The sequence below is a fragment of the Salmo trutta genome, chromosome 15 (genome assembly GCF_901001165.1).
Source record: "Salmo trutta chromosome 15, fSalTru1.1, whole genome shotgun sequence".
NCBI classification, from domain to species: domain Eukaryota; kingdom Metazoa; phylum Chordata; class Actinopteri; order Salmoniformes; family Salmonidae; genus Salmo; species Salmo trutta.
The window spans coordinates 42,232,051-42,259,816 of NC_042971.1; the positions used below are offsets into that span (position 1 = coordinate 42,232,051).

The 27,766-nt window shown below is 41.8% G+C and overlaps 2 protein-coding genes across 6 annotated transcripts in view; both read left to right on the top strand.

Moving 5' to 3' along the window:
• nalf2 (NALCN channel auxiliary factor 2) overlaps positions 1 to 21,319 on the top strand; it is a 46,254-nt gene extending 24,935 nt beyond the window's left edge. The window contains exons 2-4 of one of the 3 annotated variants that reach the window (XR_003866792.1): positions 17,688 to 17,859; positions 18,004 to 19,222; positions 19,666 to 21,319. Coding sequence is in view for 1 of the 3 variants with exons in the window: in XM_029691597.1 (XP_029547457.1) it covers positions 17,688 to 17,859; positions 18,004 to 18,314 (483 nt within the window). In the remaining 2 variants the exon portion in view is untranslated. Of the gene's footprint in view, positions 1 to 17,687; positions 17,860 to 18,003 lie in introns of all 3 variants that reach the window. The other 2 variants (XR_003866793.1, XM_029691597.1) reach the window with 2 other exon arrangements.
• Positions 21,320 to 25,305: 3,986 nt separating this feature from the next.
• LOC115149087 (ectodysplasin-A) overlaps positions 25,306 to 27,766 on the top strand; it is a 61,455-nt gene continuing 58,994 nt past the window's right edge. For 2 of the 3 annotated variants that reach the window (XM_029691598.1, XM_029691600.1), the window contains exon 1: positions 25,308 to 25,798. In XM_029691598.1, coding sequence (XP_029547458.1) covers positions 25,499 to 25,798 — 300 coding nt within the window. In that variant the 5' untranslated portion in view covers positions 25,308 to 25,498. Of the gene's footprint in view, positions 25,799 to 27,766 lie in introns of all 3 variants that reach the window. The other variant, XM_029691599.1, reaches the window with a different exon arrangement.

Here is a 27,766-nt window from a genome sequence, read left to right on the forward strand (position 1 = left end):
CATTTACATTTAAGTCATTTAGCAGACGCTCTTATCCAGAGCGACTTACAAATTGGTGCATTCACCTTATGATATCCAGTGGAACAACCACTTTACAATAGTGCATCTAAATCTTTTAGGGGGGGGGGGGGTTAGAAGGATTACTTTATCCTATCCCAGGTATTCCTTAAAGAGGTGGGGTTTCAGGTGTCTCCGGAAGGTGGTGATTGACTCCGCTGTCCTGGCGTCGTGAGGGAGCTTGTTCCACCATTGGGGTGCCAGAGCAGCGAACAGTTTAGACTGGGCTGAGCGGGAACTGTGCTTCCTCAGAGGTAGGGAGGCGAGCAGGCCAGAGGTGGATGAACGCAGTGCCCTTGTTTGGGTGTAGGGCCTGATCAGAGCCTGAAGGTACGGAGGTGCCGTTCCCCTCACAGCTCCGTAGGCAAGCCCCATGGACTTGTAGCGGATGCGAGCTTCAACTGGAAGCCAGTGGAGAGAGCGGAGGAGCGGGGTGACGTGAGAGAACTTGGGAAGGTTGAACACCAGACGGGCTGCGGCGTTCTGGATGAGTTGTAGGGGTTTAATGGCACAGGCAGGGAGCCCAGCCAACAGCGAGTTGCAGTAATCCAGATGGGAGATGACAAGTGCCTGGACTAGGACCTGCGCCGCTTCCTGTGTGAGGCAGGGTCGTACTCTGCGAATGTTGTAGAGCATGAACCTACAGGATCGGGTCACCGCCTTGATGTTAGTGGAGAACGACAGGGTGTTGTCCAGGGTCACGCCAAGGTTCTTAGCACTCTGGGAGGAGGACACAAGGGAGTTGTCAACCGTGATGGTGAGATCATGGAACGGGCAGTCCTTCCCCGGGAGGAAGAGCAGCTCCGTCTTGCCGAGGTTCAGCTTGAGGTGGTGATCCGTCATCCACACTGATATGTCTGCCAGACATGCAGAGATGCGATTCGCCACCTGGTTATCAGAAGGGGGAAAGGAGAAGATTAATTGTGTGTCGTCTGCGTAGCAATGATAGGAGAGACCATGTGAGGATATGACAGAGCCAAGTGACTTGGTGTATAGTGAGAATAGGAGAGGGCCTAGAACAGAGCCCTGGGGAACACCAGTGGTGAGAGCACGTGGTGCGGAGACAGATTCTCGCCACGCCACCTGGTAGGAGCGACCTGTGAGGTAGGACGCAATCCAAGCGTGGGCCGCGCCGGAGATGCCCAGCTCGGAGAGGGTGGAGAGGAGGATCTGATGGTTCACAGTATCAAAGGCAGCAGATAGGTCTAGAAGGATGAGAGCAGAGGAGAGAGAGTTAGCTTTAGCAGTGCGGAGAGCCTCCGTGACACAGAGAAGAGCAGTCTCAGTTGAATGCCCAGTCTTGAAACCTGACTGATTAGCATCAAGAAGGTCATTCTGAGAGAGATAGCAGGAGAGCTGGCCAAGGACGGCACGTTCAAGAGTTTTGGAGAGAAAAGAAAGAAGGGATACTGGTCTGTAGTTGTTGACATCGGAGGGATCGAGTGTAGGTTTTTTCAGAAGGGGTGCAACTCTCGCTCTCTTGAAGACGGAAGGGACGTAGCCAGCGGTCAAGGATGAGTTGATGAGCGAGGTGAGGTAGGGGAGAAGGTCACCGGAAATGGTCTGGAGAAGAGAGGAGGGGATAGGGTCAAGTGGGCAGGTTGTTGGGCGGCCGGCCGTCACGAGACGTGAGATTTCATCTGGAGAGAGGGGGGAGAAAGAGGTCAAAGCACAGGGTAGGGCAGTGTGAGCAGGACCAGCGGTGTCATTTGACTTAGCAAACGAGGATCGGATGTCATCAACCTTCTTTTCAAAATTGTTGACGAAGTCATCCGCAGAGAGGGAGGAGGGAGGGGGGGGGGGAGGAGGATTCAGGAGGGAGGAGAAGGTAGCAAAGAGCTTCTTAGGGTTAGAGGCAGATGCTTGGAATTTAGAGTGGTAGAAAGTGGCTTTAGCAGCAGAGACAGAAGAGGAAAATGTAGAGAGGAGGGAGTGAAAGGATGCCAGGTCCGCAGGGAGGCGAGTTTTCCTCCATTTCCGCTCGGCTGCCCGGAGCTCTATAGGAGAAATCCCTGACTCCAGCTGTTTGCTTAGAAATTCTAGGGACAATTAGGAGGCCTGCGTCTTGTGACCGTAGCATACGTGTAGGTATGTACGGCAGGACCAAATCGGAAAGATAGGTAGGAGCAGCCCATGTAATGCTTTGTAGGTTAGCAGTAAAACCTTGAAATCAGCCTTTGCCTTAACAGGAAGCCAGTGTAGGGAGGCTAGCACTGGAGTAATATGATCACATTTTTTTTGGTTCTAGTCAGGATTCTAGCAGCCGTGAAGTTTATTTAGTGCTTTATCTAGGTAGCCGGAAAGTAGAGCATTGCAGTAGTCCAACCTAGAAGTAACAAAAGCATGGATTAATTTTTCTGCATCATTTGTGGACATAAAGTTTCTGATTTTTGCAATGTTACGTAGATGGAAAAAGGCTGCCCTTGAAACAGTCTTGATATGTTCTTCAAAAGAGAGATCAGGGTCCAGAGTAACGCCGAGGTCCTTCAGTTTTATTTGAGACGACTGTACAACCATCAAGATTAATTGTCAGATTCAACAGAAGATCTCTTTGTTTCTTGGGACCTAGAACAAGCATCTCTGTTTCATCAGAGTTTAAAAGTAGAAGGTTTGCAGCCATCCACTTCCTTATGTCTGAAACACAGGCTTCTAGCGAGGGCAATTTTGGGGCTTCACCATGTTTCATTTAAATGTACAGCTGTGTGTCATCCGCATAGCAGTGAAATTTAACATTATGTTTTCGAATGACATCCCCAAGAGGTAAAATATATAGTGAAAACAATAGTGGTCCTAATACGGAACCTTGAGGAACACCAAAATGTACAGTTGATTTGTCAGAGGACAAACCATTTAGAGACAAACTGATATCTTTCCGACAGATAAGATCTAAACCAGGCCAGAACTTGTCCGTGTAGACCAATTTGGGTTTCCAATCTCTCCAAAAGAATGTGGTGATCGATGGTATCAAAAGCAGCACTAAGATCTAGGAGCACGAGGACAGATGCAGAGCCTCGGTCTGACATCATTAAAATGTAATTTATCACCTTCACAAGTGCAGTCTCAGTGCTATGATGGGGTCTAAACCCAGACTGAAGCGTTTCGTATACATTGTTTGTCTTCAGGAAGGCAGTGAGTTGCAGCTTTTAAAAAATTTGAGAGGAATGGAAGATTCGATTATAGGCCGAATTTTAAAAAAAATATTATTATTTATTTATATTTTGTTTTTATTTTTTTATATTTTCTGGGTCAAGGTTTGGCTTTTTCAAGAGAGGCTTTATTACTGCCACTTTTAGTGAGTTTGGTACACATCCGGTGGATAGAGAGACATTTATTATGTTCAACATAGGAGGGCCAAGCACAGGAAGCAGATCTTTCAGTAGTTTAGTTGGAATAGGGTCCAGTATGCAGTTTGAAGGTTTAGAGGCCATGATTATTTCCATCATTGTGTCAAGAGATATAGTACTAAAACACTTTAGTGTCTCCCTTGATCCTAGGTCCTGGCAGAGTTGTGCAGACTCAGGACAATGGAGCTTTGGAGGAATACGCGCCATTTCCGTTCCAATTTTCTGGAAGCTTGCTTCAGAGCTCGGGTATTTTCTTTATACCAGGGAGCTAGTTTGTTATGACAAGTGTTTTAGTTTTTAGGGGTGCAACTTTCAACTAAGTGGTTTCCGTCTGGCCACTCTTCCATAAAGGCCTGGTTGGTTGAGTGCTGCAGAGATGATTGTCTTTCTGGACGGTTCTCCACAGAGCTCCAGGGTTCCTGTCATAGTGACCATCAGGTTCTTGATGAACTCCCTGACCAAGGCCTTTCTCCCGCGTTTGCTCAGTGGCCGGACGGCCAGCTCTAGGAAGAGTCATGGTGGTTCTAAACAACATCCATTGAATAATGATGGAGGCCACTGTGTTCTTGGGGGGGCCTTCAATGCTGCAGACATTTTGTGGTACCCTTCCCCAGATCTATGCCTCGACACAATCCTGTCTCAGATCTCAACATACAATTAATTCAACCTCATGGTTTGGTTTTTCATCTGACATGCACTGTCAACAGTGGAACCTTGTATAGACAGGTGTGCCTTTCCAAATCATGTCCAATCAATTACATTTTTGAATTTACCACAGGTGGACTCTGGTGAAGTTGTAGAAACATCTCAAGGATGATCAATGGAAACAGGATGCAACTGAGCTCAATTTCGAGTGTCATAGCAAAGAGTCTGAATACTTATATAAGTTATTTCTGATTTCAAAAAATGTCTAATTACCTGTTAAACTTTGTCATAATGGGGTATTGTGTAGATTGATGAGAAAAACATTTCAATTGAATCCATTTTAGAAAAAGGCTTTAAAGTAACAATGTATAAAAAGGGAAGGGGTCTTATTACTTTCCGAATGCACTGTACCTCATCACAATTCTACCTTGTAGATCTACAGACAGTTCCTTGGACTTCATGGTATAGTTTCTGCTCGGCCGTGCACTGGGACCATTATATAGATAGGAGTGTTTCTTTCTAAATCATGTCCAAAAATGTAATTGGTGTCAGGTGGACCAGTGAAGTTGTAGTGACATCTCAAGAACAATCAAAGGAAATTGGATGCACCTGAGCTCAATTTCGAGTGTTATAGCAAAGGGGTCTGAATACTTACAGTACCTGTCAAAAGTTGTTCTTTATTGTAGAATAATAGTGAAGACTTAAAAACTATGAAATAATCATGGAATGGAATCATGTAGTAACCAAAAAAAGTGTTAAACAAATCAGAATATATTATAGATTCTTCAAAGTAGCCACCTTTTGCCTTGACAGCTTTGCACACTTAGCATTCTCTCAAACGGCTTCACCTGGAATGCTTTTCCAACAGTCCTTGAAGGAGATCCCACATATGCTGAGTACTTGTTGGCTGCTTTTCTTTCACTCTGCGGTCAACTTATCCCTAACATTCTCAATAGCGTTGAGGTCGGGTGATTGTGGAGGCCAGGTCATCTGATGCAGTATGCCATCACTCTCCTTCTTGGTCAAATAGCCCTTACACAGCCTGGAGGTGTGTTGGGTCATTGTACTGTTGAAAAACAATTGATAGTCCTACTAAGAGCAAACCAGATGGAATGGCATATCACTGCAGAATGCTGTGGTAGCCATGTTGGTTAAGTGTACCTTGAGTTCTAGATAAATCATTGACAGTGACACCAGCAAAGCACCCCTACACCATCACACCTCCTCCATGCTTCATGTTGGGAACCACACATGCGGAGATCATCCGTTCACCTGCTCTGCATCTCACAAAGACACGGCAGTTGGAACCAAGAATCTCAAATGTGAACTCGTCAGACCAAAGGACAGATTTCCACTGGTCTAATGTCCATTGCTCGTGTTTCTTGGCCCAAGCAAGTCTCTTCTTAATATTGGTGTCCTTTTAGTAGTGATTTCTTTGAAGCAATTCGACCATGAAGGCCGGATTCACGCAGTCTCCTCTGAACAGTTGATGTGTCTGTGAAGCATTTATTTGGTTTGCAATTTCTGAGGCTGTTAACTCCAATGAACTTATCCTCTGCAGCAGAGTTTACTCTGGGTCTTCCTTTCCTGTGGCGGTCCTCATGAGAGCCAGTTTCATCATAGCGCTTGATGGTTTTTCTGACTGCACTTGAAGAAACTTAAATGTTCCGCATTGACTGACCTTCATGTCTTGCTTATTTGAGCTGTTCTTGCCATAAAATGGACTTGATATTTTACCAAATAGGGCTTTCTTTTGTATACCACCCCTACCTTGTCACAAAGAAATTACACAAATTAACTTTTAATAAGGCACACCTGTTAATTGTAATGCATTCCAGGTGACTACCTCATGAAGCTGGTTGAGAGAATGCCTAGTGTGCAAAGCTGTCATCAAGGCAAAGGGTGGCCACTGAAGAATCTCAAATATAAAAAATATATGTGTGTATGTATATATTTGTGTGTGTGTGTATATATTATGTATGTGTTTTTGCTTACTACATGATTCCATATGTGTTCTTTTGTAGTTTTGATGTCTTCACTATTATTCTACAATGTAGAAAATAGTAAAAAATAAAGAAAACCCCTTGAATTAATAGGTGTGTCCAACCTTTTGACTGGTACTCTGTCAATTAGATATCTGCATTTCATTTTCACTCAATTTTGAGAAACAATCTAAAAAAAATTTTTGCACTTTTTGTCATGTGGTATTGTTTGTAGATTTTTAATTCCGGCTGTAACGCAACAAAATGTGGAATAAGTCAAGGGGTATGAATTCTTTCTGAAGGCACTGTAAAATGGTTTTGGCATCAGCATTTCAAGTTTCAACAAAACTCCAGAGGACACCTGATGACTAATTTACTTTTTGAATTTGTTGCATATGGGCATTTTATTTAATAAAATTGTATCCATCTGCATTTATTTTAAGATTTGCCACAAATAACTTTGAATCAAAGGGGTGAAGATATAATTTCATTTGATAAAGTGACACATTATCCAAGTCTAAGGGCAGTTTCAAAAAGAATGGTGAGAGATTGATGTACTGGTAGTCAAGTAAGACAACAAATGGAAGTGAGATATAACTAATTTACTCAGCCATTATTTAGGCATGTCCACAGACTTTGTTCTGAGAGGAGGTTTAAACTAAGAGGATTGCGTATTTAATCAGCTCTCTATCTCAGGGTGCATATCAGGGGAAGGAGATGTGACTTTCTAGAAGGATTTAAGGAATTAAGATACCTCACTTTTTCTCTGTTCCTCTTCCCATAACTGTGCCTGCACAAGATGTCCAGAACCATGACTCAATGAATCATCATCCTCCCTCCAGATTTGGCATGTCCATTATGAGCTCTGTTAACACAGGGAAGCTCTTCATTTCCCATTCTCCAGTTATCCAGTGTATACCAGAGATCCCTCTGCTGATTATTCTGTGTGAGCATTTTTCTATAGGGGTTCATTACACTGATTTCATCATTTCAACTGCCCATTCACACACCCTTCCTCCAATGGTCTCTACCACTGCCGACATTGTGAGACTATCAAACAAATGTTCAGAGGCCTTTAGTAAGAGGTACTGCTCTGCGTTAGGCCACCCGGGATAACAAAGTGTAGTATATAATGGCCTTCTCTGCCCACAGCTGGTGTAACCCTCACAAGGTCTTGGTGCCCTGTCTGATTGGTGCCCACCTGGGAGACCTGTACTCTCCAACTCGTCTCCCATGCAGCCACCCTCTGCTTTAACGGACATAGCGCTCCATCATCTGTCCAGATCGTTTTGTTTCCTCATCATTTTCTTGCCAAAGCCAATCAGTTTGTCTACAACTTAAAATCACTTGTAACACTGAATTCTTATGAAGCCACTATTTGTAACATGAAGCGGTATACTATTACTTCTGTGCTGCAACTATTCTGTGTGGCATCTAGCGGAATGGACTGACAGTAAATGATGGCAATCTACTAACCATAACCTTTGTCAGAATGCCAGATTTCTAATGTTTTTTAATGAATCCATTCAGGGATGTTTGATGAGATCTATGGACACTCCAGCATTACAGGTAGAACTGTCATCCATGAATGTCTTCATATGGCAGAGGGCAGCAGTTACATTAGACTGCATCTTCAGATATGAAATTCTGTGATATTTTGCTCCAGAACAGCAACTGTCTGATATTCAAACCACTAGTTCCACCGCTGAGTGTGTGTGTGTGTGTGTGTCGTTTCTTTGCCACAAGGATATTCCAAAGATCTTGACAATGGTTATATAACATTGTAGCTGTGTTAATTGACATGAAAATGTAGTTCCCATTACTATTGGTCATAATGTGCTGCCACCCCACCTCTCACATCACTGTAGGCCATGTGTGGCATGTGCTAAGCTGCTCTCCTCCATGTGCATGGTCCTGGGTATGTTCTGTCCATGAAATGGCTGCAGTCAGTCAGTGTTATATTCTGCAATGTGTGGGAGGAAACTCCCTGTTTGCATGATCCGTTTCCTCTGTCTTTATTTAGCTGTCCAGGCAGCTGAGTGTGTCCAAATGAAGGGTTGGCAGTTCACAAGCTCCTAGCCTTCCCACAGGACAGTTACCATAGATACCACAGTCCGTGCCTAGCAACCTTCCTCTGTATGGCTTAGAGAATAATCGCAATTAGAAAGGATATGTTTCAATTTAAACTAGCCTCTGAAGGGTTTACCGGTAATGTCCCTTTTCAGGTATTTAGATACTTTGACCATGTGCAGATGAGATAAGTAGTGAATGGTGATAGGATTGTTCAAGTTATTATCAGAAATTCCAGAATTGGCATAAACTGTCACATTGATTAGATGGGCACCACTCAATCTGAAATTATTCCTGGAAAATGTAGGGTGCCTTGCGTTTGAAGTTCTACCATGAAGTGTAAGACATTTTATTTTACTCTTCAGAGATAAAGTAGAGTCAATAATATTAAACATCTCACAGTTAAGATAAGAAAACAGAGGTACATCCAAAGGATTGAGCCAACACAACTGTTTGAAGCAATATCATCTGTAGCCAACATATTATACAATATTCAGGAGCAGTCAAATAAAGATTCTTCCTCCAGTAATTAGCTTTTTCTGACAAACTTCACAGTTAATCCTAAAATTAGTCTTCGTAGATATCTGAGATTAGTATGCCACAAACACCTGCTCCTGTAGACGCCAATCAACCAACAGATCAAAACCTCCATCCAAAGGTGTGTCTGTGCTTTTAATGCTACTTATAGTACAACAAAGCAGAGGTACTATACCATCTTAATCAACGTCCACCGCAATAGCCGGTGTATTAACAAGAACTTCCTACGACAGATGTTTAGTGGACTTAATGCACCATTTTATGAACATCAGGGCTCTTCCTGAAACCTACCAATCTCCCTATCTAGCTACTGTACATGTTGTAGTGTATGGACATGTCTGAATGCATATTTTGAAATATTTGGGAGAGATATATCTAAAGCACATCTATTACCAGTTTATTACAAACAATACACTTGGAAGAATATATTATTTTCCTAGAGGCACTGTAAAAGGGAATAGCACTATTGCAAGTAGACATCAGAGAAAGCAGAGTGACTCATCTATTGGCAACCGACATGGAAGACACAGGGCAAAACTAGGGCATCTGTTGCTCTTAATCGTATCTGTATCTCCACTCTGGCCGCTGACTGGAAGCCTCCATCAGGAACTGTGGTGTCTATCTTCCAGACCGACACACAGATACCTGTGTGTCATATTCCTGTGTATCATGTTTTAATGTGATACATTGTGCTTAGCACTGCATTATCCTGTAATATAACTCCAGTAGTATAGTCATGCAGGGGGAAAAGTGATCAACTTATGTTATAATGTTCAACATACTAGACGCATCAGAAGCTCCTGATACATTTATCTGACCCATGCCAGTATTCTCTTTCCAACAATGTGTTCCTTGATCCAGGTCTTCAGTGAGACTTGATCTTTCTGATTATTCAGAGGATACATGTGTATGCTGGGCCATTTCCACCTAATTTATACATGTATAATTGCTTCACATCACTGTTACTGAAAAGGAACCCAGCTGCCATAGAGCTGCAGTGTAGGCCCACTGTCACCTGACCCCTTTAGCTATGAGAATAGATTTGGGAGAGAGATACAGAAAGAAAGAGAGCTCTTATAGCAGGACTTTCTATCCCCTTTAGCGATGAGAATTTATTTTGGAGAGAGACCTCTTAAGATCGTCTTCAATAATATATTACTATAACATACAGTATAGCTTTTGTCCCGAAGGGAGCCCTATGGGGTAGCTAAGTATATTTGGATTCTAGATTCCCTATAGGTCATAAATACTTAAACCGATCTACTAAAGCTACCACTGGTTAGTACTGCAACATAAGATACTTAACGGTATCGCTTGTCAATGTCTCAAATGTGTTGGACTAAAACTGGTCTGTATTTTGTACTAACTGAGTGTGATCTGAGGTCACATTCGTTAGAACTGCTACAGACTCCAAAGGATTCTCTTGGAACAATTAATTTGGAGTTGTGTGGTTCCTCCCCTTAGCAACAAGCTACCTATTGATTTAACAGCAAGCCAGGTGCTCCACGGGCATGGAGCATTTTAATGTGTTTGACAGGTCGCCATTGTAAATATGAATTTGTTCTTAACTGACTTACCTGTATAAATGAAGGTGAAATATAAAATATATCCTAGCTAAAAGTATAGGAGGGAAAATCAAATAGTAGAAGATTGAGTAGGCAATACTGTAATAAGCTGTATGTAAATTGAATACAACACACTCCATAATGCTAGGAATTTCTAGACTTGTTTTGGCAACTCCAAGCGAACCTTTGAGGCTCATGCTCTTAACTTGCTCTTTCCCTGAGCTGTGCATAATGACAGGTTTGCCTGTGTAGTGGCAGGAGTGGAGAGGAGAGGCACTCACACTGGTTCTTGCACTGTGAAATGAATAAGCATAACTACTGCATATGTTTGATGGAAAAAACTCATGAGTTGACTAATTGACAAATGGGGAAAAATGAAGAGGTCCTGAATAAATATAATATGCCATTAAACAGACACTTTTATCCAAAGTGACTTACAGTCATGCATGCATAGATTCTTATGTATGCATGGTCCCAGGAATCAAACCCACTATCCTGGCTTTGAAAGTAACAAACGCATGCTTTACCAACTGAGCTACAGAGGACCACTCTGCCACCTGGATGTGAAAGGGCTTGTTTTGCTTTGGCTTGCTGTGGCCTGTTTATCCCGACATTGAGGTAGTTATGGTCTTATCTTGGAGAAAAAAATATTGCAAATCGCATCTGCTCTGAGAGACGCTGGCTGCTAACTGGCTCCACCACTGACTCCAAAAGGTTCATGATTAGATACCTGCTTATCACCATGCTTAACGAGGTGATTAAAACGGTGCAGACGTACTTTGCTTTAATTGAATCTGCTCTGGATGCTTTCCTCATCACTTTCAGTCCTGGCCAAATATAGGACCTGCAGCAGACAGTGAATATGACTCATTACGTTCTACCTCACCTTTGCATACTAGACGCTTGCTGCATACGCAAGACATCTGTCACACATTTAAAAAGAGCTTACATTAAATACATCACTTATCTGCACTTTAGCTACACTCTGTACAGGAATGGAAACACGTTACGGCAGCATGTGAAAAACTGTAGGAGTGGTAGAAGGCTTCTTTTCACTGTGTCTCTTGCGTTTTTCTATTGAGCACTTGAAACATCATTGGTCTCATGCAGTTGACTATCTCCAGCCTGTTAGAGCAGCCCTGTGCTGTACGTCTGTCTGCCGGGCCGGGCATAGAGCCAGCTCATTGGGCTGTATAACCTGGCTGGCTGGCTATCCTTAACAGGCCCACATTCAGAGCCAGACAAGCGGCTAACACTCCTTAGTCTGAGACCCACACAAAGCCAGGTTGTCAGGTTAGCACAATCTGCTTTCCTAGGGTCTGTGAAAGACCACAATGAAAATCAAGCTAGCTTTTAGCCCTTCTAGCAGGCAGACTATCACCTTTATGTAGAACATAATTGAATGATTTGGGTTTGGGCTCATAATGTACTCAGTCTATTTGACCAGGAATTCAATGCAATGCTGTCACTCTGAAAGCCATCTCAAACAATTACACTGCTCTATAAAATTACTGATTGCTTTCTGACTGTTAAAACTGTTCACATCAAACTCACTAAAGGTTGTTTAATTAAGGTATTTTTATTATGATTGGAAAATAAATTATGGGTTTGTGATTCTTCACATTTTATAGGAAATAATTTTGAATCATTGGGTGTTAACCATGCTGTATGATTTCTGGTGACACAAACAGGATTTCGGTGTAGCAGTGAGGACATCTGCTGGTGAAAAGAATACTGCAGGCAAATTTTGCATTGACTGAAAGACTGTAGTAGACTATACAGCAGTATGTGCAAAGACGTGCCCATAGAAGTACAATCAAAACAGATATTTTATAGGACTTGACTACCCATGTCACGCTGTGTGGTCTCTAACTGTGCAAAGGATTGCTGTGTGGAAGACAGGCCTGGTTTCAAAAGGGTGTTGTCGACTGACTGGGGATGCCCAGGGGTGTATTCATTAGTTGGATCTGTTGCAAAACGTTTAGCAACAAACTGTTTACCGTTTAATTTATGAACCAAACGGGGAGGGACCTACATTCATTTGTCTAATAGAAACTGTTGTTTTTATTGCAAAACGTTTTCCGTTTGGAGTAAACGGTTGACTAAAAGTTTTACAATGAAAACAACAGTTTCTATTAGACAAATTAATGTAGGTCCCTCCCCGTTTGGTTCATAAATTAAACGGTAAACAGTTTCTGTTGCTAAACGTTTTGCAACAGACTAAATGTTTTCAACAGAATCCGACTGATGAATACACCCGAGGGCAGACTTTTTAATAGGCCTAATAAAAAAGGCAGACAAAGCTCTGATGTCATGAGAAAATCCATGGAAAGGTTGTTAAAAAGCAGACATTAAAGAGCCCCCAATTAGCTTGAAGAGTAGACTTCATCCAACTGTGTGCAGCATTTAAAGTTAACTTTAGGCCAAAATGTAACTTAAACCATTGCTTCTGTTATGTTTTTGTACCTTGTGCAGTTTGCTTTGGCAAGAGGAGTCCACAAATGTTTTGTCCTACAATTTCGTTGGTCGGTGCTGTAGATCTACAGTTAAAGTTGGAAGTTTACATACACTTAGGTTGGAGTCAATAACACTAGTTTTTCAACCACTCCACAAATTTCTTGTTAACAAACTATAGTTTTGGCAAGTCGGTTAGGACATATACTTTGTGCAATTTTTCCAACAATTGTTTACAGACAGATTATTTCACTGTATCACAATTTCAGTGGGTCAGAAGTTTACATACACTAAGTTGACTGTGCCTTTAAACAGCTTGGAAAATTCCAGAAAATTATGTCATGGCTTTGGAAGCTTCTGATAGGCTAATTTACCTATTTTGAGTCAATTGGATGTATTTCAAGGCCTACCTTCAAACTCAGTGCCTCTTTGCTTGACATCATGGGAAAAACAAAAGAAATCAGCCAAGACCTCAGAAAACAAATTGTAGACCTCCACAAGTCTGGTTCATCCTTGGGAGGAATTTCCAAACGCCTGAAGGTACCACGTTCATCTGTACAAACAATAGTACGCAAGTATAAACACCATGGGACCACGCAGCCATCATACCGCTCAGGAAGGAGACGTGTTCTGTCTCCTAGAGATGAACGTACATTGGTGCGAAAAGTGCAAATCAATCCCAGAACAACCTTCAATCAATCTCAGGACCTTGTGAAGCTGCTGGAGGAAACCGGTACAAAAGTATTTATATCCACAGTAAAACGAGTCCTATATCGACATAACCTGAAAGGCCGCTCAGCAAGGAAGAAGCCACTGCTCCAAAACCGCCATAAAAAAGCCAGACTACGGTTTGCAACTGCACATGGGGACAAAGATTGTACTTTTTGAAGAAATGTCCTCTAGTCTGATGAAACAAAAATAGAACTGTTTGGCCATAATGACCATCGTTATGTTTGGAGGAAAAAGGTGGAGGCTTGCAAGCCAAAGAACACCATCCCAACCATGAAGCACGGGGGTGGCAGCATCATATTGTTGTGGGGGTGCTTTGCTGCAGGAAGGACTGGTGCACTTCACAAAATAGATGGTATCATGAGGGGCGAAAATTGTGTATATATTGAAGGAACATCTCAAAACATCAGTCAGGAAGTTAAAGCTTGGTCGCAAATGGGTCTTCCAAATGGACAATGACCCCAAGGATACTTCCAAAGATGGGGCAAAATGGCTTAAGGACAACAAAGTCAAGGTATTGGACTGGCCAACACAAAGCCCTGACCTCAATCCCATAGACAAATTGTGGGCAGAACTGAAAAAGCGTGTATGAGCAAGGAGGCCTACAAACCTGACTCAGTTACACCATCTCTGTCAGGAGGAATGGGCCAACATTCACCCAATTTATTGTGGGAAGCTTGTGGAAGGCTACCCAAAACGTTTGACCCAAGTTAAACAATTTTAAGGCAATGCTACCAAATACTAATAGAGTGTATGTAAACTTCTGACCCACTGGGAATGTGATAAAATGAATAAAAGCTGAAATAAATCATTCTCTCTACTATTATTCTGACATTTCACATTCTTAAAATAAAGTGGTGATCCTAAATGACCTAAGACAGACAATTTTTACTAGGATTAAATGTCAGGAATTGTGAAAAACTGAGTTTAAATGTATTTGGCTAAGGTGTATGTAAACTTCCGACTTCAACTGTATGTCAGCATCAATCAAGCTGGCCCTGACACAGTGTTGGTAGTGAACTCAGGGGTGGCCATAGGTGGCATTTTCTTTGTGTCCGTTCATCATTGTGATTTTGTTACAGAGATAAGTCAACTTAATGTTACTAGATATAAGTTTTCCAGAGGCATTATCCAAAATCTCCAAGTGCTATAATGCTCCAGCTGTTTTTACACTTTGAAAAGGTAAACGTGTCTTGCGGTCGGGGAGGCAGGCTAAGGATAAGAAAAGGATTTCATTCACAATTCAATGGTAGCGGTGGTCAGAATAAATAATAATGTCTGCAAAATAAGCGAAAGTACTTACAAAAACACACAAACAATGACATTTTTTTTGACAGGTTCTGACATCAAAATCAAACCTAAAATAATCCAAACTAGATCTGGCCTAGAATCAGGCTATGAGCATAGCAACAAACGTGGCCTACCACATCAACACTCTCAAACAACACTACAGAAGACTGGCGGAGCTACAGTAGGTAGAAATACCTGGTGCCACGGCGTGAGCTAAACCACAATGAGAAGGGGTGCTCTTGACCAATTAACTTGTAGCCTCTTTTACCCAACACAGAGACAAACATTATAGCCTACAATGGCTAAAGCAGACTATCATCATAACAAAATATTCACAGGCCTTTCTCAAATTAATCCCGTTTTCAGCTGTACCGGTGTCGTGTGGGTGAGTGGTTTGCTGATGTCAATGTTGTGAACAGAGTGCCCCATGGTGGCGGTGGGGTTATGGCATGGGCAGGCATAAGCTACGGACAACAAGCACAATTAGTATTTTATCAATGACAATTTGAATGCACAGAGATACCAGAACGAGTTCCTGAGGCCCATTGTCGTGCCATTCATCCGCCGCCATGATGATGCACGGCCCCATGTCGCAAGGATCTGTACACAATTCCTGGAAGCTGAAAATGTCACAGTTATTCATACACGCCAGACATGTCACACATTGAGCATCTTTGGGATGCTCTGGATCATTGTTTATGACATCGCGTACCAGTTCCCGCCAATGTCCAGCAACTTCGCACAGCCATTGAAGAGAAGTGGGACAACATTCCACAGGCCACAATCAACAGCCTGATCAACTCTAAGCTAAGGAGATGTGTTGCGCTGCATGAGGCAAATGGTGGTCATGCCAGATACTGACTGGGTTTCTGATCCACGCACCTACCTTTTTTAAAGGTATCTGTGACCAACAGATGCGTATCTATTCCCAGTCATGTGAAACCCATAGATTAGGACCTAATGAATTTATTTCAATTGATTGATTTCCTTATATGAACTGTAACTCAGTAAAATCTTTGAAATTGTTGCATGATGAGTTTGTATTTTTGTTCAGGATACATATAAAGTGGGTAAAACAGTATGTACAAATGACTAAAGTGACCAGTGTTCCATGACTATACAGGGGAAAGCAGTGTCAATACATGACAAACACAATGCACTCCAAATAAATGCACCAGTTGGAGGAGAGAACTCCACTCGAATTACACAGAACTGATATTTCATAGTCACGTGTTTAAAATCAGTAGCAAAATTGGGGAACTTCATAATTTAGTGGAGAGCACACAAGCGTGAACAGGGTTTGAATTTGGCATGAATGTGACAGTCGCCATCTTTGATTGCTGTGTGCGGTGAAGCTAAATTGTCCCCAATTCAACCGTATAAAATTGAGTCTTTGTACAGATTGCAGACATGGCATCGCAAGAAGAGGATGAAGGAGTTTTGAGCTTAATCCCAGATTGAGATTGAATGAATCAGTGCTCGCTGGAGGCTCATTGATTACACCTAAAATCTATTTATCCCTCCCGTCATTGGTTCCTTTCTCTGCCAGCTACTGTCAGTCACCATGCACTAGGGTTTATTATCATGTAGCTTTTCGGTAGCTTTTAATGCTAAACATGTCAGAAACGAATGTTGGAATATTATTCATGATTTCTACCCTAAGAGGGAGAAAGTAGACATACAGTAAAAAATTTGGTAAGAATGGATGAGATACACCATTTATTATTCTAATCCCCTCATCGCTCAAGTATTTTATTTCTTATTACAGGATTAGTATTGTGTTGCAATAGGTTGTACATACAGTACAAAAGTGTTTGATAACATCATCTTATGTTACATAGTCAACTTCTGTGGCTTGAACTTATTTATTCAGATGAGTTCAGTTCTGAGGCCCCTTGTTCTTGAGGATGTTGCTGAGTCCCTAGATGGTCTTTGTCATTCTGGAAACACAATTCCAGCGTACCATCTGTCAGCAACATACTGCAGGTTAATGTGTATGGAAATGTAGTCAGGGAATTCCTCTCTCATATCTGTGTCTCTCAGGAGTTTGTAATTGAAAGGTGAACCAAGGAAGCACGCAGAGGAAGACATACTGAACATTTGGACTAAGGTGTAATAGTGTGTAATGTAGTGTGTTTTAATTGTGCGAGGAAAATAATTGAGTATCTGTTGAGTATCCTCCTCCTTTAGCGATCTACCATGTTTATTCTTGGTGGGGCAGGTGACTTTAGTCCTTTAGATGAACCCCCATCTCTTTGGGTTGATGTGTCACTGGATAAGCATCATCTTATCCTCTTGTGAATAGAGCAAAAGAGGGTTGTAGTGTTGTGTGTACTACACTGATGGGAGGCTGACCACGTGATAAATATAATGGCTGTGAAAGAGGCTCTGGCTCATCCTGCTGCCATGACAGCAGTAGCCCTTGGCTCCACAGCAGAGCGGAGGTGAAGAAACTGCTGTGGTCCTCTGTCTACATCACTGCTGCCCTGCTTCCTGTGCATCTGTCTATGGAGAGCTGCTGCCAACTTGCTCATATTAACAGCTATATTTATCTCTCTTACTTTATCATACACAGGGCCTGGTGAAGAGCTTTCTGAGTAGGTTGAAGATATGACCTGGATCTCCTTTAGATACATTGTACTGTACTCTAGTTTGCTGGCCCCATACAGTGCTTGTTACAGTGATTTACAGTGTGCATTACCACATATGCTGACTCAGTAAGTCTCACTATATGGTTATAGCCTTGAGAGTAAACTGTTGATGAAGTGTATACCGGGTTGACTTTATTTGACAAGGTTTTCTTGCACTGTAGTCAGCCCAATTAGTATCATCTGTCCACTTATGGCCACCTCAGCAGAAGATAGTAGATGTTTGTAATAGCTGCTAATACTGTAGAAATGGTTTTAATGTCCATCCATTATCCTCAATTACACCCATTATCACCTCGGGCACTGCTATGACAAAAACCTGCTGTGTGTGTGAAAGCCGCCAGGCGCTGTGCTCTTTTCTTGCAGTCAGTCTACAAAGCCTGGTTATGCTCAGAATACTTCAACGCCACCCAGAGCCAGTGTCACCACAGGATTCCCTGCAAGCAATATTGTCTGGAGGTCCAGACCATGTGCCCCTTTGTGTTACCAGACAATGACGACTTGGTCTACGGAGGACAATCCAGTTTCATCTGTACAGGTACAGTATGATTGGGGCCTTGAGTGACATTCTGTTGTTTGTGTTGCCATTTTTCTCTTACCTCCCATCATTTCACAGGGACTGTTTGTCATCTGATAAGATCATCTGGATCTTAAATCTGTTTCTTCTCTGTGTGTGATGCAGGGCTACTAGAAAACCATTTAACCAATGCAGACCCAGAGTGTTGTGACGTCAGATGGAGTGGCTGCGACCCCTCTGTGGGGGCGGCGTGCGTCCTGACCCAGCTTCCGGGGTCATCATCGTGGCAGCGGCGCAGCTCCCCACCCGTGTCGGCTGCGTCGCGACTGTGCAGCAGCAGACTCAGACTGTGTGTTCTGGTCCTCATCCTGCTGCATACTGTCGTCTCCTTTTCCACTGTCCAGGGCAGTGGCGCTGTGGGCCTGGAGGCCATGGTACCCCTGCCCCTGGAGGAGAGCTCTGCCCGAGAGGAGTAACTGATGATGAACAAGAGTTTCTACTGTTTCCCCCCGGCTTCCAGTCTACAGAGACTCCCTTCCTTCCCAGTACCTGAGGAGTGAGGTGTTTATAACCCTCTCTCTCCATCCAGTCCCCTCCACAGGACATCAGGAGTCAGGAGGTTATAACCCTCTCTCTCCATCCAGTCCCCTCCACAGGACATCAGGAATGAGGAGGTTATAACCCTCTCTCTCCATCCAGTCCCCTCCACAGGACATCAGGAATGAGGAGGTTATAACCCTCTCTCTCCATCCAGTCCCCTCCACAGGACATCAGGAATGAGGAGGTTATAACCCTCTCTCTCCATCCAGTCCCCTCCACAGGACATCAGGAGTGAGGAGGTTATAACCCTCTCTCTCCATCCAGTCCCCTCCACAGGACATCAGGAGTCAGGAGGTTATAACCCTCTCTCTCCATCCAGTCCCCTCCACAGGACATCAGGAGTGAGGAGGTTATAACCCTCTCTCTCCATCCAGTCCCCTCCACAGGACATCAGGAATGAGGAGGTTATAACCCTCTCTCTCCATCCAGTCCCCTCCACAGGACATCAGGAGTGAGGAGGTTATAACCCTCTCTCTCCATCCAGTCCCCTCCACAGGACATCAGGAATGAGGAGGTTATAACCCTCTCTCTCCATCCAGTCCCCTCCACAGGACATCAGGAATGAGGAGGTTATACACCGCTCCAGGGAAGGCTACAGGTCGGTATACCTCTTCGCCCTCCACCACACTAGAGGAGTGGCGAAGCACGGGCCCTCCCCTCCCGCAACCCAGAGGGATATGGAGGTAGATAAGGCTTCAGAACTGAGAGCCAGCCATATCTCACGTGTAAGGAGGACATGAGAGGGCATGGGGAAAGAGGCGGGTCTCCCATCATGCTGAAAGAGGTACTGAATGCTGTTTCTAAGAAGGGTTTGGGTACAAATGGCCTTTTTCACTTATCACCACTCTATTTAATAAGTTGAGTGATGGTTTTGGGGAGTTACGTACGAGGTTGAGTTTGAACTGCACAATTGGGAAAAGCGTGAGTTGCAGGCTTGTATGCTATTTTTATTAGTTGTGTGTGTGTGTGTGTGTGTGTGTGTGTGCGTGAATGCAGTGAACAAGTCAGCAATATAATTTATATGACCCAACACATGAAATCAGGTGATCATTACATCTTTCAAGCTAATAGTATACACACGAGAAATACTTTGTTTGGCTTACAGTAAATATAGTTATTATTATTCTCAGTAACACTACCCTCATTGTCATATACCAAGCAGAATAATTTCATGCAAATATTATATTACAGATCCTAACCGAAGGTAAACCATGTTGTTTTTGATAGATGTCAGAGGTACACTACTAATGCTGTGGAGGAACATGTGTCTATGCAAAGCTGATTGAAACCAGTGGAAACTCCCCCTGGGTGTCTAATCGCTTACAGAAGGTAGATGATTGTGCCATGGAAGACTGTCTGGATTATAACTACACCAATCATTTCTTACTCATAAAACAGACAATTTACCACATATAACATATAACAAAGCCCCAGAGTGGCTAATTGGAGCAGGAGGCCCTTAATCATGGCTAAATGTTTAAGAAAATATTTTCAAGATGCGAATGCGTCGCATCATCAAAAACAATTTCTGTCACAGTAGAGATTTAGGGCGTGTCTATGCCCTCAATGTGAAATAGAGTGATTACATTATTTGGAAAGAACCAAGACGTTTTATATATATATATTCTAAATATCAGAGATATGAAAAAAGATCCACCTTGATTTTTTCACAAAGGTCATCTGTTGGCATGGTATTGTTATTTGTAAAGAAGAGCTAGAGTATGATTATATAAATGGTTCTCATGTGTTTCTGATTTATAAAATAAAATTATTCTGACCTCTCTTTTCCTGGCATAATCTGTGTATTATCTTATTTTTAATGTTTTTTAAATTTGGGCTTGTCTTTGGGAAGCTGAAATAAGATGTCTTCCAATGTGACAAATTGATTCACAAATACAAATATATTTGACACGTTATTTGTATCTTACAAAGTCATTCTAAGCCAAAACTATTGTTTTAGGGTAGTCCTGGGTTCACCTCCCAAACACATACTGTATGTGACCTTGGTCTACCACAACACAGGCATACTGTTTATGTCCTAACAAAGCTATTGTAACTATTTTACTATTGAAAAACTATATCATAGCAGAGGTTTTTACAGAGTATATGTATATGAATTGAACTTGGATTTGAATATATGATCTAAAAAAGTATGACATTTATGAGATTCTTTATTTATCCTAAATAAAATATAATATCACTGTAGCCTTTTAATGCCTACAATGAATTAGTGGGCACTCATTTTATGTCAGTGTCTAACGAACTGCTAGTTTCTTTAGTTTATATTGCTAAAAGATAGTTATTTTTCTTACGTGGTGTTTAACTGAATATCTAACAGACATTGTTGACATGCTGATTTATAAACTGGTTGAAGATACCAAACACTGTAAAAGAGACAACCATGTTGATAACTATACCTTGGGATTGAAAATCCTGCCTGCCTTGTATGACTAACGTGTAAAACATTGTCTGGTCTCCCTATTTCCAAAAAGGCCACTTGTACCCTTCATATCAGTAATGGCTGTTGCTCATCCTACTAGAATATGAAGGAATCGTACCTCCTATCAGATAAGGGGAAAGGGGATATAAATCTACACTGGTGTCCTAAGCCTGTATTCTGTAAGGGAAATACTTCTTATGCCATTTTATACACTGTGCTTTAATGTTTAGAACTTTTTGCACTAGTTCTAATAACATTTATTTTTCTCTGAGATTGTTTTGAAACTGTGCTAATTAATTCCGTTCTAAAAACAAATATCCCATATCTGTGTTTCTAGCTAACCTGTATATATGACCTAGCTTTTCTGTTTCTATTGTATTTTGGGCAGATCAGTGCCTGCTCACTGTTAAAGCCCAATAAAGTAATACAATTGTTCATCAACAGCCTCTCTTTTTGTGAGCGGTACAATGTTATACAACCTGAAATGTAGATTAAAGGTGAGCATCACCCTCATCATCATGCAGAGAAATATGTCAGTTGATAGGTCACATAAATCATGTCATCCGCGGTACTCTGTTCTACCAGTAGAGAGGGCTGTTGTTAAGTGTGAAGTGTGAGAAAATCATTGTGCTGTATATTTGTGAAAGAACTGTCTGCAGCACCATACTATTTCTGCATCATCAATGTCAGTGAGAAGGTTTTATACTGATTACTATTAAACAATATGATTTAACTTCCTACTGTTATAGGATCAGTCAAATTCCTGGAACATCAACAAATAGACAATAACTACTGCACATTGGATTATCACAATCACATTTCAAGTGTGATGTGTGACAGTATGTCCTGATAATCAAATTGCCTTAGAAAACAAAAAAGTCTACTCTGTGTGTAAATATGTTCTTATTTTAGTTTCGCTTTAAACACTGGAGTGCGAAACCACATTAGCATGGTCAAGTGTTTCGTAAATGGTAAGCCTTTTGAAATGATTTGAAATGATTACCTTGTGAGTGGCCTATTCATGTCCTTGTGAATTATGCATATTATCTGCTGAAGTAGTCTCCAACATTATTTGGTGGTACTACAGTGTACAGTATATCCACTCTGACAGCACTTGTGTCTGATTGATTTTCGCAATAATGTTGTTATATTTCTCTTCAAACAGTGCAGTGTGAGGGCCTGGTCTCTCTAATACATCTGCTGTTCTGTTGACGTCTGTCAGATGTTGAGAAAAATAATGGATCACAGCAAATCTTCACATCAGAAAAGGGCCGTTTCCCAGTTCTCTGTTGTATTGATGTTCAAATCTCATTCTGAACATTGGATCTCATAAAGCTCCTCTAAAAGCATGATCCATTCCCAATTCTGGAAAGTGATAAAAGGCATATTTATATGAAGCTTGTTTTATTGCTCTTGGAAGGGTGCTTCTACAGAAAGTCCTTTCTAAAGTTAATTCTTTAAGGAACAGACATGGCCCATGAAATATATAGGGACAGCCCCACTTGGTTCTGGGATGGAGACAAAGGATCCATGATTTAAGGTATGTTCCCCACAAACTGTTTTATTTTGTCAATGTATTACCTATGACCTTCCCACCCACCACTGTCATGTCTGTAGACATGTATCACTATGTACAAACATGATCATCTAGTTAACGCTGGATATATTCTTGGGCATACTTGAATAGAATAAATATGGGTCAGTGATTGTTTTGCCTGTATTTACATAGCACCCCTGAATGTTAGTGGGTGATAGACAGGGGTTGTCTGGGATTCTATGTATGTTCATGTCTGTTCTGTTATGCATAAAAACAACAGTGCTGTAATCACTGCTTTACTCTTTTATGACAGTGATGGGCATTCCTTACCCTTGGGGGCCTTGGTGTCTGCAGGCTCCTGGGGTTGCCTACCAATCCACAACAGATCTAGACTTGGAAAACCAGATGGAGTCACTTACTGCCTATTGTGCTGAAACATTGACAAAACAGAAACCAGCAGATCCTAAAGCTTTCCTGTAGTTTTCCAGGCTTACCAACATATCTATGGCCAGTGCTCATGTGTTGGTCAAATAAACTCAGAAGGTCAACACATAATGTTACCTTATGACCTGAGAGATTACATCAACGAGGAAGGATATAGGTCACAGACAATGTTTTACACCATTACTGTGCATGTGAAAAGATTGTGGTTGACTGTCATTTTGAACACTGTCCTTTCCAGTGAGAGGCCAGAGGCTCTCAGGCACTAAAATAAGAAGTGACTAGTCCGACATCAACAGGCTAATGTTACTGGTAGTGTATGCAGCTATTCATCAAATCCTTCAAACAAACAACTAAAAAGGGATCCAGGTACTAGAGTATTGTATGCTGAGGGCCTTGTCATTGTGCCATTGTATTTGCTTTAATGCTTTTCACTGTGAAATCATCAGATGGATGAGGGGGTGGGGCTTAAGGGAGGCCCCATAATATACTACGTTGATCTTTTTAGTGGGCATGAGGAAATTATTACACTCTCCTGTTTTAATCATATTTTTCCAATTTATAGCCAAACACCGTCCATAATATTTGAAGTCTTGCAGCCAAGTGTTCTGTGACAGATGCCTAGACAGGAGTGAGCTGGGCAGCACCGCTCTCTCTCCCCATGCCAAGAGCTGACAGATCCTGCTGTTTCAAAGGGAGTCTAACACTTTGAGGATTACAGATAGCTCTGACATGGAAGGGGCTCAGTGCTGGAAAGTGGAAAACCAGTCCCAGTTCAATCCCCCCCACCTCCACAGGCCCATTGAGATACTCCTGTGGACCTGAACGTCTGACAGGCAGTGAGAGAGAGATTCATTAGACATGTTTTAAACAGCATATAATTATAACCAAACAGCTGTGAACAAAATGTCTGAGTTGGCTTGAATGGGCGGATTTGGTAAATCCAGTCAGGTCATGAAGAAACTCACACTGCACTGCATCTGTTTTATAGTAGGTTTAAATGTGTAACTGGAAAATTTGAATGTGTATTTTACACAAATGACAGTGTTTACAAGAGGAAATTAATAGGGAGCCATCATGGTTTTCCATTGCCATTTTCACATGATGCATCATCGTCATCCAACTGTATCACACATGATCTCATTATGAGACATAAACAGTGCACTGTCACAGAACCAAAATGTATATCCCTATCCAATACATACAGAAGATGGATAAGGTCATAGATCCTCATGGCTGATGACAGGATGTGCTTCATGCGACAATGGGCACTGGCTATCAGTCATAGTGGAAGAATGGCTGAATTTGTTGGCAGAAAACAGGACTTGATCATGCGAGTATGTTTATTCAAAGTTCTTTGACATATGAATTTCACAATTCCTGTCCTTTTAACTGACAGGCTTGAGGGTATGAAAATATATTGCTCTACATATGTTACTATAACGCTATAATGACTTTTATATTAACACTTTAAAGATGTCAGCTCTATGTGCTTTCAGAAGGCCTCGTATGTCTTCAGCTGTTGATATTGTAATAATGTTGGGGGCATGACCAGTGAGTAAGCAATGGGGCTGTGGGCATGCGCCCAGAAAAGATATGTCACCAAAATAATTTACATAGCATGACTCCAAGGTTATTGATACCCCCAAATAGTGTTACAGCATAAGAACCATCATTTTGGTTGATGTTTCTCAGGGGATCCTGAATAGTGGCAGACATGTGAAATGTATAAAAGCATCCCTTACTCATTTTTAGGTGAAAGCTTTTGTCCAGAAGATCCCGGTTACTGTACGTAGTGACACTTGTAATTTATGGTGCATGGCTAAGCATTCAGAATGTGTGTCTCTGACATACACTTAGGTTGTGTGTGGTCTCAGGTAAGTCAGAATATTGACCTCTAACAGGTTGCATTATATTCAAGACAGGTTACATTATATTCTAGATTTGTGTTTATTATGGATCCCCATTAGCTGCTGCCTGGGGTCCAGCAACATAAGACAGTTACATATAGTTTAAAATACTACATGACATTTCATAACACCTTACCCAATACATTGTGTGTTCCTTCAGGCCACCACACCACCACCACATATTTACAACACAACATCCATGTGCACATGTGTAGATTGCGTGTCTTATGTGTCTGTCTGTCTGTCTGTCTCCGAAGCACGTAGAAAGATGTATGTTCTTCTTTTGGCTGATCTAGCTACAGGACAAGGTCACCATTCATCACTAAAGTTTGATCTTCCAGTTTTTCAGTGAGTTAGTACAATCCGGGATCCTTGGGACGTCCCTACCCTAAACTTAACCCCTATCTTTACCATAACCCTAACCTAAACCCTTAGCTTAACCATTTTACAATTCAACTTCAATGGGGTAGGGACGTCTCAAGGACCCCGCATAGCAATTACCTTTTTTTGTGTAATAGCCAATGAGAGACGGAGGGGCGGATCTAACAAACGGGATCGCTTTATTTTACGGTATCAGTGTGTGGGTTACCGTACGTCCCCCTGACTAGATGTGGATGGAGATAACTGTCCCTGTGCTATCGTTTGAGCATCAGTCAGCTCAGGTTAGGGACATAGCATCATAGACAAAAGCCGAGTATGCTGAAATAGCAACGACTGAAAGAGTATTTAGACATGGCACCCAAATCGCTGTCTGAAAAGTTAGCAAATTTAGAGGACAGTGACTTAAAAGAGTCTACCTGCAGTTGCAGGAAACAGTGTAAGAACTGTAAAATCTTTCTGGGATTCTTCGTCTTATCCCTTTCATTGCATCTAGTTACGCTTTTCTGTTATTTGGACCTGAGATCCGAAGTGAAACGCGAGATTCTCCAGAAGAACAGAGAGGAGACAGTGTCGCCGGCCGCAACCGATATGAATGACCGATATTCTCCAGTATTCCAGCTGTTGGATATCAGCTACCCAGCTGATCTACAGGTAGGATAGTTATCGCCTCTGTAATAGCTTAACACTAGACACATATCTACATTTTGTAAGAATGCATTGAAATACACATCAGGGACCAAAGTGTAGCCATATACACAAATATTTTATACAGATTATGGATAACTTATTACAAATAACTGTATTTGTAAGTTCAATATGGACATGACTTTTGGTCTTTAAACATCTTTGTAAGACCTTGCATTTCAGTTGCTTATTCTCAATATTTAAACTACCTGACCAGATGAACAAGTGGCCCCAGGGTGCGCATACATGCTTAGCCTACTGATGATTAACGGTATGATGTCTAGAACGTGGGGGACCTCATGCAGAGCCATTTTCCTACCAGGGTGTGCTTTGCATAAAGTGCCTGGAATGATCACATGGTTAACATATTTTTCACTTGTGGGATGTTGAAACAACTGCCAATGTCTATCATGAATGTGTATGATGATTAGGCTATTGACTGTCGTCAGTTAGAACATTTCATTAGTCCTTGATCAGACAGAATAATATATTGGCCCATGGTTCTCAAATGAGAACTACTTAGGCTTTCTTTGATGATACAGTCTCGTTGCAGGTTGGCAGTATGCTTATAGTAATACAAATCAGAATCTCACAGTTGTGGTGCCCAATTCTCTATTGTTACTTGAGATTGATAATGCTTAATAATGCTTTTGGTGAAAGTACTTTTTCCAAAGTGGTTTGACGAGGATTTGAAAAGTGAGTGTATGGTTTGAGTGACCTGGTGGTGCATGTTGAGACGAGCAGACACCTACGAGAATACTGCATGCCATCAGCATGTGGCACAGTAAGATTACACCCATCCCCTCCATGTATTAACAAGCAACTCACACATTTTACTGCATTGTTGGCATATTATAATCGCCTACAATTTCGTCATGAGGGCAGAAAACACCTGGGGCCATTGGAGTTGTTACTGGAATCAAATCATAAAAGGTGCTAAAGTTCTCGTCAGCTATTCTTTTAGCCTGTGAATTGACATAATGGGACAGAGCTCCCACTTGTCTGAGGCTATAGTGTGTAAGATGCCAAATGTGCGTGGTTTGAAATATTATTTTACAGGAGCATGGTAAGCCATGTGAAAAGTACTACTGCACAGAAACATATGGTAGGAAGACGACAGTCAGTGGATGCCTTTCAATTTCAGATCAATTCAATTACACATAATTCGACAATGTTAAGATCCATCTGGCCCTCATCGACATTATAATCAGATGAGATGAAAAGTTGAATGATTTGGTTGTGATCATGTCGCTCTGAGTTCTCCAGAATCCACGTTGTTGTCTTTGACCTTGATACCAGCTGTGAAAGTACTACACAGCACTAGTGGTTGCAATTCTTTTTCTTTTAAATCCCCTAGTAGACTTATAAAAAAATCCTTAGCTTTTAAGTTGTCACTATGTTTGTTGTAGGCCTATGGATGGTTTGTTCATAGAGGTTTATATTGAGAAAAATACCTCAAAAAGCCCAAATGAGATTGTGAATGAACTATAGCAGGTATACGACCCCTTGCTTCGTCATTTCAACTTCCCCAGGCATTGTGGCTTGCCTCCAGAGCTCAGTGTGAAATCTCTAACTAGCACAGTTAGCTCCACACAAATATCCGGTTCCAACCCTCAACATCACTATTAAATCAGACCTTGTGCTCCGTTGCAGTATGAGATTTCTTACAGGATATTACCTTAAAAGCAACGTTGTGCAACGCAAGTAATTACATCCACTCAATTACTCAACTCCATTAAAATGGAGCATTGTGGGAGAATGTACATATGGCAGTACATGTTAATATAGATGCAGACATATATAAGAAGTGAGAGACCTTTTAGAGTTGATTTAGGCACCATATTTGTAATTACGATTATGGATGTGTTTATTGTTTGCGTTTGTCTGTATTGTCAATTGCATTGAGTCCTTATTACCATAGATTTAAGCAAAAAC